Source organism: Engraulis encrasicolus, chromosome 10, assembly GCF_034702125.1.
Source record: "Engraulis encrasicolus isolate BLACKSEA-1 chromosome 10, IST_EnEncr_1.0, whole genome shotgun sequence".
Taxonomy (NCBI): domain Eukaryota; kingdom Metazoa; phylum Chordata; class Actinopteri; order Clupeiformes; family Engraulidae; genus Engraulis; species Engraulis encrasicolus.
The window spans coordinates 20,155,614-20,171,600 of NC_085866.1; the positions used below are offsets into that span (position 1 = coordinate 20,155,614).

General features: G+C 48.6%; 1 protein-coding gene across 15 annotated transcripts in view; it reads left to right on the top strand.

Annotated features, from left to right (window-relative positions):
• huwe1 (HECT, UBA and WWE domain containing E3 ubiquitin protein ligase 1) overlaps positions 1 to 15,987 on the top strand; it is a 97,967-nt gene that overhangs the window by 19,806 nt on the left and 62,174 nt on the right. For 11 of the 15 annotated variants that reach the window (XM_063208318.1, XM_063208330.1, XM_063208323.1 and 8 more), the window contains 16 exons: positions 516 to 775; positions 984 to 1,041; positions 1,799 to 1,975; positions 3,041 to 3,286; positions 4,984 to 5,117; positions 5,860 to 5,972; positions 7,180 to 7,362; positions 7,933 to 8,149; positions 9,713 to 9,835; positions 10,140 to 10,377; positions 10,941 to 11,396; positions 11,815 to 11,937; positions 12,149 to 12,244; positions 13,101 to 13,370; positions 13,894 to 14,046; positions 15,280 to 15,407. In XM_063208318.1, the coding sequence (XP_063064388.1) occupies positions 516 to 775; positions 984 to 1,041; positions 1,799 to 1,975; positions 3,041 to 3,286; positions 4,984 to 5,117; positions 5,860 to 5,972; positions 7,180 to 7,362; positions 7,933 to 8,149; positions 9,713 to 9,835; positions 10,140 to 10,377; positions 10,941 to 11,396; positions 11,815 to 11,937; positions 12,149 to 12,244; positions 13,101 to 13,370; positions 13,894 to 14,046; positions 15,280 to 15,407 (2,975 nt within the window). The remainder of the gene's footprint in view (positions 1 to 515; positions 776 to 983; positions 1,042 to 1,798; positions 1,976 to 3,040; positions 3,287 to 4,983; positions 5,118 to 5,859; positions 5,973 to 7,179; positions 7,363 to 7,932; positions 8,150 to 9,712; positions 9,836 to 10,139; positions 10,378 to 10,940; positions 11,397 to 11,814; positions 11,938 to 12,148; positions 12,245 to 13,100; positions 13,371 to 13,893; positions 14,047 to 15,279; positions 15,408 to 15,987) is intronic. The other 4 variants (XM_063208326.1, XM_063208328.1, XM_063208333.1 and 1 more) reach the window with 2 other exon arrangements.

A 15,987-nucleotide genomic window follows, 5' to 3' on the forward strand; every position in this document is an offset into this window, starting at 1 on the left:
ATGCTTCAAATGTCCAACAAATCATATTGCATACCAATTGTTTGAACACTCAATTGCTGATTCTATCCCCCATCACCACCTCCACTTCTCACAGCGGCTGTCGTTCTGCTGGAGTTCTGCAACCTGGGCAGTTTATTACCCCACCCCACCCCTGCCCCCTCATCCCCATAGCTGTTACAATGGAACAGATCACACTCAAACGTATGCTGACTGTGGACCCTACCATGGCCTAATGGTAGGACACTCATCCACTATGCCGCCGACCTGGGTTCGATTTCCAGCCCGGGTCCTTTGCCGGTCCCTCCCTGCCTCTCTCTCCCCACTCGCTTCCTGATGATGACTGCTAGTGAGGACCCCCCCCAATCCATCCCCAAAGCCCTTGATTTTTACATTTTGTGAATCAGCTCCAATTTGAACGCAGTGACCATTTTTAAGTGTTTTCCTCTGTTGTTTCCTCTCAAACCCACACTTAACTGCCATCTCCCATCCCACTCATCCCATGTCCCATCCCACAGCTGCTGGAGGAGATCTGCAACTTGGGGCGCGCCCCCGAGTACATCTGCCAGAAGCCCTCCATCCAGAAGGCAGACGGCACGGTGGTGGTGGCGTCGGCGCGCTCCAACCACGCGGCCGAGGAGGCGTCCAGCGAGGACGAGGAGGAGGAGGAGGCGCTGCACACCTTCAGCCAGCCGCCACAGGGGGAGCCGGAGAGCAACAGACAGTTAGTTCACATTCCGTCGTCTCGTGGTGGCGTTTGTGTGAACAGGAGCCCTTTGTATGTCCCTCACTGGTGGAGTAGTACTGTAGTTATTTAGTCAAGTTGGTTTGGAAATAAATTTGTTTTGTTGTTGTGGGGGGGTTGGGATTTAAGATTGAATTGTTGTTGTTTTTTTCTTTTAAGTTTCTTACGTGTGTGGGGGAAGAGAGGGTGTTTTTGACTGATGTTTGTTTTTTTGCATGCCCTTTTGCTTCTTTCCTTACAGAGTGGTTGGTACTGAGGAGAGGATCCCCATTCCCCTCATGGACTATATTTTGAATGTGGTAAGTGCCAGGACCCAGTGTGGTGGTGGAGCGAAAAGGACTATAATCCATGTGGTTTTAGTTTTAGTATTGTTCATAATAAATGTTTCAAGAAGGAGGCCGCACCTTGCATAGCAGTGTTTCAGTGTGTGCCTTCTTGAAACATTCAATTTAATATTTGGGCCAGCACCCTAAGAGATTAAATAACTAAGAGTGACGCCTGCTCCAAGTGGAAAATTGACCATAATAAATGTTGCCTCCAAAACCTGAAATGCCATTGATTCATTTTATTTCCCCCATACAACTTAACACCCAACATTAATGAAATCTCATTGATTGTTATACTCTCTCACTATGCTTCTAACTTGTAAGAGCCAACAGAATGCTGACACCCCCTTGATGTCTTGTTACTTGTAATGTAATGTAATATTTGCATTATGTCAACATAAACTAGAATTAACCGTTTTCCCTCTACTCTGTTTGTCTCTTTGGTTGTCTGTCCCTTTGTCTGTTTGGTTTTCTGTCTGTCTGTCTGTCTGTTTGTCGTTGTGTCCCCCCCCCATCTCTGTGTGTTTGTATCCCTTTCTCTCTCTCTCTCTCTCTCTCTCTCTCTCTATCCCTCTCTTTCTCTCTCTCTCTCTCTCTCTCTCTCTCTCTCTCTCTCTCTCTCTCTCTCTCTCTCTCTCCATCTCTCTCTCTCTCTCCATCTCTGTGTATGTGTATGTTCTTTTTTGTCTGCTGCTGCCTTCCCCTCCCTTCCCATCCCATCCGTTCTCAGATGAAGTTTGTGGAGTCTATCCTCAGCAACAACACGACGGACGACCACTGCCAGGAGTTTGTGACTCAGAAGGGCCTGCTGCCCCTGGTGTCCATCCTCGGCCTCCCCAACCTACCCATCGACTTCCCCACCTCGCCTGCGTGCCAGGCCGTGGCCGGAGTCTGCAAGTCAATACTGGTGAGGAGGTCACATAACAGTTAGTAATAAATACATACATAATGCCCTTTTCTATGCACTCAAAGTTGCTGTTTGAGGCCTAATGGTTGGGGAGTTTGTTGTTGGGATCAGAGGGGGCCACAAGGTTCAAATCTCGTACGACCGGCAAAAAGTTCCATTGATGTGTATTCTATCCTCTAGCAGACTGTTGTGCAGTACACCCTGAGTTGGCACGTTCAATTGCCAACTTCATTTTTTCAAGATGTTGAGAAAAGACAAGATCATTAGTGCACTCTGCTGTGGTTGTTGCATTGCCATGTCAGCTGTTTACCTCACTGACAACTGTGAAATAAACGAGTTGAGTGAGTAAATGTGTAAAGCATGGATTATATGCTTGCAGCTGAGATTCTGGACTAAAAGTTGTTAAGCCCACTTGCATTAGTCGACTACACCCCATTGATTATGTCTGACCAATTCCGCTAAGCAAACGGTGATATTGATAGGCCGATGCCTCAGTGGTTTCCCTGCCCAAGCGGCTGTGTATCCTCAATGGATCCTAAATGTGATGGTACACGAGGCAGTCTTGATTTGGCAATATGTTCCAGCTCAAGAATGGTTAAGGAATGTTCTTGGCACATTCCTACTGATATTGGGCAACATGTTTTTACTCAGGCACCCTGGAGTAAGACTACTGTTGTTGGAGCGTTTGGACACATGTTCGCATCTTTTCCTGGAGGCTTATGGCTGCTAGTTCCACATGCACGCACACACACGCACACACGCACACATTTCTACACGGTACCTTGTTAAGCGACCTTGGGTGTTTTGAAAGGCGCCATGTAAAACGAAAGTACTATTATCATCAACATGTTTTACCCATGTACCATCACCTTAACCTCTCTCCTCACTCCTTTTCCATCTGTCCCACTCTCTCTTCAACTCCCCCTCTGCTACTATTCTCTCTCTCTCCCTCTCTCTCTCTCTCTCTCTCTCTCTCTCTCTCTCTCTCTCTCTCTCTCTCTCTCTCTCTCTCCCTCCCTCCCCCTCTCTCCTCCAATCTCCCCCTCTCCTCTTCCCTCTCTCTAGACCCTGTCCCATGAGCCCAAGGTGCTGCAGGAGGGTCTGTGCCAGCTGGACAGCATCCTGACGGCCCTGGAGCCGCTGCACCGGCCCATCGAGGTGCCCGGGGGCTCCGTGCTGCTGCGGGAGCTGGCCAACGCCGGACACGTCGCCGACGCCACGCTATCTGCACGCGCCACGCCTCTGCTGCACGCGCTCACCGCCGCGCACGCCTACATACTCATGTTCGTCCACACCTGCCGTGTCGGACAGGTGAGTTGGAGATATTTGGTCTTCATTTGATGAAGGGAGACTTTTTTTTGGAGGGATAGGAGATGGTGGGGGTAAGAACTAAGGGTTGAATACATACCCACTTGAAAAGATAGTCATGTTTGTACACACCCTGCGGTGTTGGGTCAGGTGAGTTCTCTATTGGAGCTTGTTGGTGCTTGACATTAGACAGGGCAAGTTTGGGGAGTTAGAAGGTTGAGGATTAAACAAGAACGCTCGGCACCGGACATGCAGACTTAAGAACATACCGGCCGAGTTGGACAGGGATAACCACAGATTGTTGCCGTTTGACATTTTAGGCAGATCATGTACAAATATGGCGGGTGGTGGGGATGCATCTTCAAGTTCATGCACACTGCATACTCGATGCTAGATAAGCATCCACTTCACATTCAATCTTGTGTTTTAGAGCTCAGTGCTTATTTCACATGGGCCCTGCACCGGAAGGGTTTCGACTCAGGCAGTATACTATATGCAGGGTGCTCGTCAGAGGACATTAGGGTTACGGGAGAGGGTGGGGTTTTTAAAATATTTTTTGGTCTTTTATTTGGACATTATTGTTGTGACAGGACAGTTGAAAGACAGGGTAGGGCCGGGACTCGAACCCGGGTCCGCGGAGTGAACGAGTGCCCTACCATTAAGCCATGGTAGGGCCAAGTGTGGTTTTTTTTTTGGTCATTGTCCTCGTCAATAACAGAGTTTTATTGAGGGAAGACACCCGTCATATGGGAGAGTGGAGGCTTACGGCTGTATAGGGAGGGTGCTTGTCCGAGGATGTTAGGGTAACATGGGGAGGGTGGGGAGCTGTGATCGTTGACCTTGACACTGGCCCGTTTTCGAGAAGCCGCATGCTGTTCATATTTGCGCAGCGTGAATGCGCACTTTGCCGTCACCATGCACTCTGCTTAGAAATCCCTAACCAGGGCCCTGCCGTGGCCTGACGGTAGGGCACTCGGTTACTATGCCGGCGACCCGGGTTCGATTCAAGCTCTCATAACTCATTTCCTGTCTCTCCTCGACTGTACTGTCAGAAATAAAGGCAAAAGAGCCCTACATTAAAAAAAAAAAAAAACCCTAACCAGAGTGCAGTGTGCGTTGCGCAGATTGCAGCATCCTGCACCATTCCCGATCAAGCCCATTATCAAGAGTTTTACTGGGGGAGACGCTGGTCATATGCGAGGGTAGAGGCTGGAGTTCAGAGATCACTAGCGCTGCTGTAGAGCTAGATGCTGGTCACGTGGGAGGATCAAATGTCGTGGCCGTTGACGTTAAAGGAAGCTTTGCCAGGGCAAGTTGCTGATCACGTGCTGTAGTCTTGCGTGCAAGTCTGTGCCATTCTTGTTCTGACACTGTGTTCTGTGCTGTTTGGATGTGTGGGCAGAAGCAACTGCGAAGAATGTTGATATGCATTCCTTTCTTACCACGCTCAATCCAACTCCTCTGCCTCTCCCTCCTTTCTTCTTGATCTGCCTCTCTCTCTCTTCCCCTCTCACTCTTTCATTCCATCTTTATCTCTTTTTCTCTCTCTCCCCATTACCTCTCTTTCTCTCTCTCCCCATTACCCCACCCTATCTGCTTCTTCCTCCCCTTCCGCCCTCCATCTCTCTCTCTCGCCATCTCCCTTCCTCCCTCTCTCCATCTTCTCTACACCCCCCCCTCTCTCTCTCTCCATCCTCCAGAGTGAGATCAGGGCCATCTCTGTGAACCAGTGGGGCTCTCAGCTGGGCCTCAACGTGCTGAACAAACTGAGTCAGCTGTACTGCTCGCTGGTGTGGGAGAGCACCGTACTGCTGTCCCTCTGCACGCCCAACAGGTCAGCACCACGCCACGCCACTTCACTCCACTCCACCATGCCTATAGAATAATCTATACTGTGTGTGTTTGTGCGCGTGCGTGTAGCCCTAAGTTCTTGTCACACACACACACACACACACACACCGTATACATTATTATATAAACATGGTGATGTGAAGTGTGTGTGTGTGTATAACCCTCAGTTCTCGCCACATACACACGCACACTTCACAGCACCATGTCTATATAATAACATAGTGCTACTGACACACACACACACACACACACACACACACTTTGCAGTACTATGCCCATTTGCTGTTTATATATAGCCCTTAGCTCTCACCACCACAAGCACACATGTATAAAGCTCTCACCGCGCGCGCGCGCACGCACGCACGCACACACACACACACACCCTCTCTCCCCACTACAGACATACTTGTCCTCTCATCACATGTACACATGCATGCACATAAACACATCTCCTGTCTCACTGACATGCTTGGCACTGAGCTTAGCCTTTCACCCCTGCTAGTGTTGCAAGTCCATTGACCATGGAGTCTTTAGAAAATGAGGACTACAGGCTCTTCTATTAGATGATTTACATCTTAACTTACTTAGTTTACTCCTAAACCAGCTCTGTAGTATAGGCCCCTGTTGGTTAGCTTAGCCAGGTTTATCACTTGACCTAGTTTTTGGAATAGTACCCATATTGTCCTCTTTTGTTAACCCGCTTCCATTTGTCGTCTCCTCTGCAGCCTGCCGCCTGGTTGTGAGTTTGGCCAGGCCGACATGCAGAAGTTGGTGCCTAAAGACGACAAGCCATCAGCCAGCAGCAGCAGCAGCGCTGCATCCACCAGCCGCAGAACTGGTAAAAACACACACACACACACACACACACACACACACACACACACACACACACACACACACACACACACACACACACACACACGACACATGATGACGAGATGATGGTTTGTGTATAGCGCTTTTCAAAACAACAACAGCTGACAGTAGCAACGACTGGACATTCTGTATGGAGACAGAAGGGCTCAACGGATTTGAAGCATTTTCAGCTGTCAGCTTTTCAACCTCCGTGTTTATGACTGGCAGATGAACCAGCAACTGCCATATTCTGCAGCAAACATGACATCAGTCTTTTGTTTTGAAATCAATAGTTTTAAATGCATCATGTCTGTTAAACCAAATAGATTGGAACCTTGAGTCCAATGATGACTATATTACATGGATACCAAGTGTTGAACAAGCAGGCTTAATCATATTTGCAGTGCAGTGGATCATGATTTTAATTGTGCTCTAATTAGAAGAGTGTAAGGATTGCGCTGCACCCACTCAGTTATCCGTCTCCACACTCCTACAGGTGGCACACACTACTTAATTATGCAAGACCCCCTGTGTGTTAGCCCCGAGAGTGTATTTACTTATTTATTTTTATAGCCTTAATTGAGCAATAAATTGAACACCCATGAGACTGTCTGAAAATGGAATCATTGAACAAGCCATCTAATCTGATCTGCCCATCCAGTGGTGCTCCCCTCATACCATGTATACCGTATGAGCATATTCTTCCATTTCAATTCCATATCATGCAATTAATACATGTTGCACAACCCGATGCTAGATATGTGTGCTTACCTGTGTGCTTTCTACCTGCCGACATACTCTAATTCCCTCGCTATGTACATTGCCATTGATTGTCTCCTTTGTGAGTCAATCTGGAATATAATTTAATATTTGTGTGTGTGTGTGTGTGTGTGTGTGTGTGTGTGTGTGTGTGTGTGTGTGTGTGTGTGTGTGTGTGTGTGTGTGTGTGTGTGTGTGTGTGTGTGTGTGTGTGTGTGTGTGTGTGTGTGTGTGTGTGTGTGTGTGTGTAGCTGTTCCTTCAGCAGAGGTATGTTAGAGGAACTATTTTGTATTTATTATATAGTATAGTGAAGAGCGGGACAGAGAATGGAACCCGTGTACCCGGTGTAACGGTGCCGTGCCATGAAATTTGAGCCACAGCTGAGGCCTAACATATCGTTTGTTTTTGCTGTGTGTGGTTGTTCCTTCAGCGGAGGCCGATGCCCTAGCAGTGGACCCCTCAGCACAGGGCCTGCTGGAAGGTATGGGTCTGGACGGAGACGCCCTGGCGCCCATGGAGACGGACGAGCCCACCGCAGCCGACCCCAAGGCCAAGTCCAAACTGACGCCCGCCATGGCCACCCGCATCAAGCAGATCAAACCTCTACTCTCAGGTCAGTGGTGGTGAGGATTTTTAGTTGCGTCCTAGCATCTCTATAGGAGGGTATGTCTGTCCGGCCGGCCGGCCGTCTGAAACGCATTCTTTAAATCGGCCAAAACACGATCTTTGCCGCCATTTTTCACGTTATTTTCTTCATATTTGTGCTATTGGACGCGTCTTTGTCCGCGTGTCAGACTTGTTACATCAGTGGTGCACTTCTCTAAACAATACTTGCGAATGCGTTTGCTTTTTTCTTGTTTGAAATGCAATTTCCCATTGGCAACTACCTAAGTTGCTAACTGGATAACAACTACACTTTCGAGAAACGCACCCCAGAATTGAAGTAGAATCACAAATGAGATGTTTGTGCTTTAGAATTCGAGAACTGATTTGTCTAACCTTATACTGCAATGCTTCTGTTAAATACATTTAATAGTGTAGTGAGTAGTAGTTGTATTTACAGTAGATCTTAATTTGTCACTGACCGATTTTTCTGTGCATTTGTGTGACCAAGGAGAATGAACTCAACTCTGCCCCTGCTGGTCTGATGATTAACTTCCTCCCCTCTCTCCTCTCCCTGTAGCCTCGTCTCGTCTGGGTCGTGCCCTGGCCGAGCTGTTTGGCCTGTTGGTGAAGCTCTGCGTGGGCTCTCCCGTGCGGCAGCGTCGCTCGCACCACACCACCAGCACGGGCACCGCCCCCACGCCCGCGGCACGCGCCACCGCCTCCTCCCTCACCAAGCTGCTCACCAAGGGCCTGAGCTGGCAGCCGCCGCCCTACACGCCCACACCACGCTTCAGGTACACAGGAAGGGCTCCCACCTCGCACCTTGCACCTCCCTAGAGCTCACTCTTTCTCTTGCGCTCGCTCGCTCGCTCTCTCTCTCTCTCTCTCTCTCTCTCTCTCTCTCTCTCTCTCTCTCTCTCTCTCTCTCTCTCTCTCTCTCTCTCTCTCTCTCTCTCTCTCTCTCTCTCGCTCTCTTATTGTTTCTCTTTCTGTTGTGTCAGGCAGGGCTCTAAATTAACACTCGCAACCGGCCAAATGCTGGTGAAAGTTCAGTTTGGCTGGTTGAAAAGACGTAACTACGGTACTTACTAGCCACTTTGACCTATTAGCTAGTATGTGTTTGGCTAGTAGGATTAACATTTACTTTTCTGTGCTGTCACACTCTCTTGTTTGCCCTCTCTCTCTCTGACTGTCATGCTCTCTCTCTCTCTCTCTCTCTCTCTCTCTCTCTCTCTCTCTCTCTCTCTCTCTCTCTCTCTGTCTTTCTCTCTCTCTTTCTCTTTCTCTCTCTTTCTCTCTCTCTCTTTCTCTCTCTCTCTTTCTCTTTCTCTTTCTCTTTCTCTCTCTCTCTCTCTCTCTCTCTCTCTCTCTTTCTCTTTCTCTTTCTCTTTCTCTCTCTCTCTCTCTCTGTCTCTCTCTCTCTGATGCTATGGGTGGCTATGGTGCTTCAGGTATGCAGGAAGCTGCCTCACTTATGGCCTGCTCTGTCATATGCTGGGACATCCTGTTTTGACAGAAAAGTACAACTACAGCAATTTTATACACAACTGCAGTAGCGCAGCAGCCTTTGATACTGTCATGATGTGTTATGTTACGAGTGGAAGTGACATACAGCCCCAAATCAATCAAGCCCTACATTGCTATATATTTCTTTTGTCCTTGGTTGAAACTTCGCACTGTCCTCACTCTTACACGCTTACTGTTTATTACATTGCTTAAACCATCACCTACGTATGCTGCAGCCCAGTGTTTCTCAAACGGTGGGCCTTGAAATCATTTCCTAAAACACAAAAAATATTTGTGTGCGTGACTGAGCCATTACACAATACAACAAATCGTCAACAGAGTTGGCCCCCAAACTGTTGTGAACATTTCAAGTGGGCCCCCTGGTGTAGCCTGTAGAGCCATTGCTGTAGCCATAATAATGAATAAACCCATGTGTCTTTTCACCTGCTTTAAAGGGACACTGTGTGAGATTTTTTGTTGTTTATTTCCAGAATTCATGCTGCCCATTCACTAATGTTACTCTTTTCATGAATACTTACCACCACCATCAAATTCTAAATATTCATTATGACTGGAAAAATTGCACTTTTCAGACATGAAAAGAAAGATCTTCTCCATGGTCCGCCATTTTGAATTTCCAAAAATAGCCATTTTTAGCTGCAAAAATGACTGTAATTGGACCATACTAGAAAATATTTGTTTATTACTTAGTAAACTTTCATGTAAATATCAAATTTGGCAATAGGCAACCCAGTTTCAATGAGCAGCATAGTTGTAGTACCTTTTTTGACCATTTCCTGCACAGTGTCCCTTTAACATGTCTGTGTGTCTGTTCCTCTTCCTCTGTGCAGGCTGACGTTCTTCATCTGTTCGGTGGGCTTCACCTCGCCCATGCTGTTTGACGAGAGGAAGTATCCCTACCACCTCATGCTGCAGAAGTTCTTCTGCTCCGGAGGACATGATGCTCTATTTGAGTGAGTCAAATGAAATCAAGGCAATCTTTTGTCATGTCGTGTGTCCCAGTTAAAGTAAAGTTTCTTTTAAGTTAAAGTAAAGTCTTTTTTTTGGATCACCATTTAAATTAATGTAGAAACGTAATGTTTAAATGGCTATATGTTTTTTTCCAATGCCGTAGAAATTGCTGTTTATGGAAGTACAACGTTGTTAATTAGAAGAATATTATGGGCCCTGTCCATGGGGGGGCACAAAGGGCCTGTTTTGCACTTGATCAATATAATCTGTTAAACTAGGTATGTGTTTGCCTTCACCCTCCTGCAGGACGTTTAACTGGGCCCTGTCCATGGGTGGCAAGGTGCCCGTGTCAGAGGGCCTGGAGCACATGGACCTGCCCGACGGCACGGGCGAGTTCCTGGACGCCTGGTTGATGCTTGTGGAGAAGATGGTGAACCCCAGCACCGTACTGGACTCGCCACACTCGCTGCCCGCCAAGGTGCCCGGCGCCACCACCACCGCGCCCCAGTTCAGCGCCCTGCGCTTCCTCATCGTCACCCAGAAGGTGCGTGGGTCACGCTGTATTGAGTAGATGTGATGTGATGTGATATGATGTAAATGTGATTTTATTTTTATTTTTTTTAAGAAAAAGAGATTTTTTAAAAAGAAATCTAACAGCCTTGGCCCTGTTGTGGCGCTAATAGTAGGGCACATGTCCACTATGTGGCTGACCCAGGTTCGATTCCCGGCCCGGGACCTTTGCCGGCCCTTCCCCATCTCTCTGTCCCAACTCACTTCCTGTCTCTCCTCCACTGTCCTGTCTGATAAGCAATAAAGGCTTGGAACCCCCCCCCATTAAAAAAAAATATATATATATATATTTCTTTAAAAAAATCCAACAACTCTGCATGGTTTCACTGCATGTTTTATGTTAAGTAATTCTATGCATGTGACAAATAAAACTCCTTTGGCCATTCCTTTCCATGTTTCTCGGTTTGTCTTTTCTGCTGCTCAGGCAACTTTCGACAGCATCATTTACGTATTTTGCTTATTCCTCTTCCTTCTTAAGCGACCCTGAACTACATCCATTTGTTTATTGATTTACTTTAATTGTTTGTTTGTTCCTAGGCGGCCTTCAACTGCATCCGCAGCCTGTGGAACCGCAAGCCCCTGAAGGTATACGGCGGGCGCATGGCCGAGTCCATGCTGGCCATCCTGTGCCACATCCTGCGGGGCGAGCCCGTCATCCAGGAGCGCCTGGCCAAGGAGCGCGAGGGCACCGTGCGGCCCGGAGGAGACGAGGAGAGCACCACCACCACCACCACCTCCGCTGGAACTGCAGCTGCAGCAGCAGCAGCAGCAGCAGCAGGAGGAGTAGGAGGAGGAAGCAGCGGTGGTAGCGGCAGCAGTGGTGGGACTAGTAGCTCCACCACGGCAGCCGCCCCGCTCCCCACCTTACCCAGCAGCACCGGGGAGGTGGGAGGCCCCCCCACAGGCACCGCCTCCACTGCCACGGGGGCGGACGAGGGGAGCAGCTCCACGCCCAGGAGAGAGCCGCAGGTCAACCAGGCTCAGCTCACACAGGTAGGCATTGTAGACAGAGGAGCATGACACGGGAGTGGATTTTCACTCCCATCCCATCCCAAATTGAATTTGTGTATGAAATGCGCTATACAAATAAAATTGCCTAGCCTAGCCTTGCCTAGTTTCTGTCCATGTTGTCCTTGCCTGTGTCGTTATCAGTGAGGGGAGAAATGGATTTCTTAGTTAAAAATCTAGGGCCATGTTTTCCAAAAGGCCTTGTTTTACCTGTCAAATTCAACAAGGTGATCGTTCAACTAGCCAATCATCTGGCTGCATTGGACAGGTAAATCAAGGTAGGCTAATTTGGAAAATGTGACCCTAGACTGTAACCAATGGATCCGTTTTGCCCTTCACTAGTCATTTTGTCTTCATTGACCAAATGTGTTATTTTTTCCTGGTTCTGCTGTGGCTGCTATAGCTGATGGACATGGGCTTCTCCAGGGAGCATGCCATGGAGGCTCTGCTGAACACCAGCACTATGGAGCAGGCCACCGAGTACCTACTAACACACCCCCCGCCACTACTCAGCGCCGCAGTCAGGGTAAGACCAGACTACACCACACACACACCACTACACTACACACAGAATGCGTCCACTCACAGACCCAGACACCTACACCCACCCACACAAACACACACACACATTAAACGTTAAACGCGGTTAGTCGTTCAGTTCAGTAAACGCGGTTCAGTCGTTCATCAACCCCATGGCCAGTACAGTGTTAGTTACTGTGTGCCGTGTTGTTCTATAGGAGTTTGCCATGTCTGAAGAGGATCAGATGATGAGGGCCATAGCCATGTCTCTGGGACAGGAGGTCAGCATGGATCAGCGCTCTGACTCCCCCGAGGTGGGCACTCACTCATTTCCTCCTCCTCTCCCATTACATACACACTTTACTTTCCCGCCAGCCAACCAGCCAGCGCTTGTTACTTGCGCTTGTTTACACGCACACTCACACACTCCACGCATGCTCCCCGCTCGCTCCGCTGCACGCTTACACACATATCATGACATGCACATATATGGATTAAGCAGCTGACTGGTATTGACAGCTTGCTGAGTTTAGGGCTCTTTTGTTTGTTTGTTTTAATCACATTTTTTGTTTTTATTTTTTTTGTAGTTTATTAACGATTCACCACCTGACCTACCACATTTCATATTCCATCTGCCTTGCCATGTTTGTTTCGTAATCGATGTGTTGTTTAATTGTTCGACTGTGATGGCTATGTTGCTTCTGTTATAACATTGAAACACAGCAAGTGGGTCATTGGTGTAACCTAAATGTAACCCATTACATCCATGTTTGTATATGTGTGTTCCTCCCTCTCTGTCTCTCCTTTCATTTTCTGCGTGCATGTGTGTGTGTTTTTTCCCTCCTCCTGCCCCTCTCTCCCTCCTCTGTTCCACTGTGCGCACGTTTGTGTCCTCTCCTCTATTTGCGCGTGTGTGTGTGTGCGCGCGCGTGCGTGTGTGTATGCGTGCATGTGTGCGCGTGTATGTGTGCATGCGTATGCGTTTCTCCTCCTCTCTACATCTCTTCTCCCTCTCCTCTCCTGTGTGCATGTGTATGCGTTTCTCCTCATCTCTCCATCTCCCCTCTCTCCTCTCTGTCCTCCTCTCCTGTGTGCATGCGTATGCGTTTCTCCTCCTCCTCTCTCCATCTCTCCTCTCTGTCCTCCTCCTCTCCTCTCCTGCTGCTGCAGGAGGCGGCTCGTCGTCGTGAGGAGGACGAGCGTCGAGCGCGGGAGCGTGCGGAGGAGGAGGAGGCGCGGTGCTTGGAGCGCATCATGGAGGCGGAGCCCCTGGAGAGCGGCGAGCTGCACGCCTTCACCGACACCATGCTGCCCGGCTGCTTCCACCTGCTGGACGAGCTCCCCGACACAGTCTACCGCCTCTGTGACCTGCTCATGACCGCCGTCAAGAGGAGCGGCCCCGAGTACAGAGACCTCATTCTGAGACAGGTCGTCAACCAGGTCAGTGTCTTCACCAGGAAGTAAAATTTGTAGATGCGTCCTAGCATCTCTATAAGATCTCTATAAGAGATGCTAGATCCGTCCGTTGGTCTGACGGTCCGTCTGTCTCTCTGTCTGTCTGTCGGTCAGTCTGAAACGCTTTCTTGAAATTGTAATTCCCGCCTGTGTCCACAAAGCGCCAGTGCATAGACGGACACATCTTTGTCCGACTTGTTTAATAACCAGTCAAAATGACTAGTAGATGTTAATACTACTAGCCAAACACACACTCACTCCTGGGTCAAAGTGGCTGGTAATTATTTTCTTTTCTAGCAGCTCCAACTGAAATTTCATTAGCATTTGGCCGGTTGTTAGGTGTTCCCCTATCATATAGTTAAGTCTTCCAGGAGAGTATTTTGAGTGTGGAGGGCGAGTTAAGTCCCATTCTTGAACATGTATGCATCCATTTTCGTTTCGTTTGTGTGTCTTTGCCTCACTAAGTTTCCTCTGTGTGTTTCCTGTGTGTGTGTTCTCTGTGTGCCAGGTGTGGGAGGCAGCCGACGTGCTGATCAAGGCTGCAGTGCCGCTGACCACCAGTGACACCAAGACGGTTTCGGAGTGGACGCGCCAGATGGCCACGCTGCCCCAGGCCTCCAACCTCGCCACACGCATCCTGCTGCTCACACTGCTCTTCGAGGTGAGCACAACATTTCACCACATCTCATCACAGGTCACAGTGAAAGGTCCAACCAAAGAATCGTATGGGAGAGAAAGATAACTCTGCCTATCCAATGCAAAGGAGTATGCTCAAATTCTGTCTCCTAAGGGGGCGTTGTCCCCGCCTCCTCCTTTGCTTTTTGTGGTGTTTGCACAAGAAGTGCACCACCGTCATGTACAGCGCTTAGGGACTCCCATTTATTCTCAACCTCTAGACTCCGAAGGTCTCCTAAAGGGGCGTTCACCCCTTCATTTATTGTATAGTGCAAGGGTTCCCAAACTCCCAAACCGCTGGATTCCAGTCAAGGCCCCCTGACACAGGCTGTGCCACACTAATTTTTTTTCTACGCATGATGGAACATGATGGAAATTGGTGCACATAGTGTAAACATTGTACAGAAGGAATTATTATTAGTTATATCAGTCTGCCCTTTTCATATCATGCCCAAATGGGTTTGGTTTATTTTGGTTAACTTAAATTATTAAATTTATTAAACTGTTCATTTTTGCCATAGTTTTTCTGCCAACCGGCAGCGGCCACACTAGTATCCCCTCACAGACCCCTAGGGGTCCTCATCCCCCCCACATTGAAAACCACTGGTATAGTGCACTTAAAAAGCACAAAAAGCAGCGCCGTTTGTTCAATTTTTCCACATGGAAATGCATCCTGTGTGTAGTACACCAACAGCAGTCAGACCCATATTTCTGATTGTTAGCTGCCCCAGCTCATGTGTTGCTGATCTCGCTGCTTTGTTTACACCAGTAGATATCAGTTGTCTCTGAAATCATGGCTTGTGTGACGGTAGAACCTGCTTTCTGCTGATGTTCCATGAATAGAACAAATCTGCAGGAACAATTCTCAAACTGTCACACCTTTCCCCCATGTTATGATATATTATTCGCTCCATGACAAAGCTCTCTAATTTGTTCGTTTTTGCTGGTTTCTCTCTCTCCCTCTGTCCCTTTCATTTTCTCTCAAACACACACTCTCTCTCTCTCTCTCTCTGTCTATCTGTCTGTCTGGCTGTCTCTCTCTCTCTCTCTCTCTCTCTCTCTCTCTCTCTCTCTCTCGTTTCTCCCTCCCTCCCCCCCTCTGCCCCCTCATTATCCTCTCTGTCCCCTCTCCCTTTCTCTCTCCCTCCCTCACCTCCTCCTCTGCCCTCCTCACCCTCTTCTCCTCCTCCTCCTCCTCTCCCTCCCTCCGGGTCTGCAGGAGTTGAAGTTGTCGTGTGCGTGGGTGGTGGAGAGCAGTGGGGTTCTGGCCGTGCTCATTAAGCTGTTGGAGGTGGTGCAGCCCTGTCTGCAGGCAGCCAAGGAGCAGAAAGACATCCAGACACCCAAGTGAGAGAGAGAGACACACACACTCACACACACACAGACACACAGACACAGACACACACACACACACACACACACACACACACACACACACACACACACCTGAACAGAAAGACATTCAGACACCCAAGTGAGACACACTCTCTCACACACACACCTGTGCAGAAAGATATCCAGACACCCAAGTGACACACACGCACACCGTCCCAATTGACCAATGGAAATGACACATACGGGCAGTGCACTTAACCTCTGTCTCACTAACAAGCACAAGCACGCTAACACATATGGTCACACCTGCCCTTCTCCCTGTCACATACACACCTGAGTGGTTTATTTTAGTTCCCCCCCAAGCGCTGCCTCAATCACGACGTGAATCTCTTTCACACACACACACACACACACACACACACACACACACACACACACACACACACACACACACACACACACACACACACACGTCTTATGCTCGCTTGCCTCCAGCCACTGCCCTAGGCACAGCATGCTGCTCCATTAACCCCCCTCAAACACACACACTCACACTCAGTTGTTTGTGGACAAATGCACTGCTTAGGTGTGT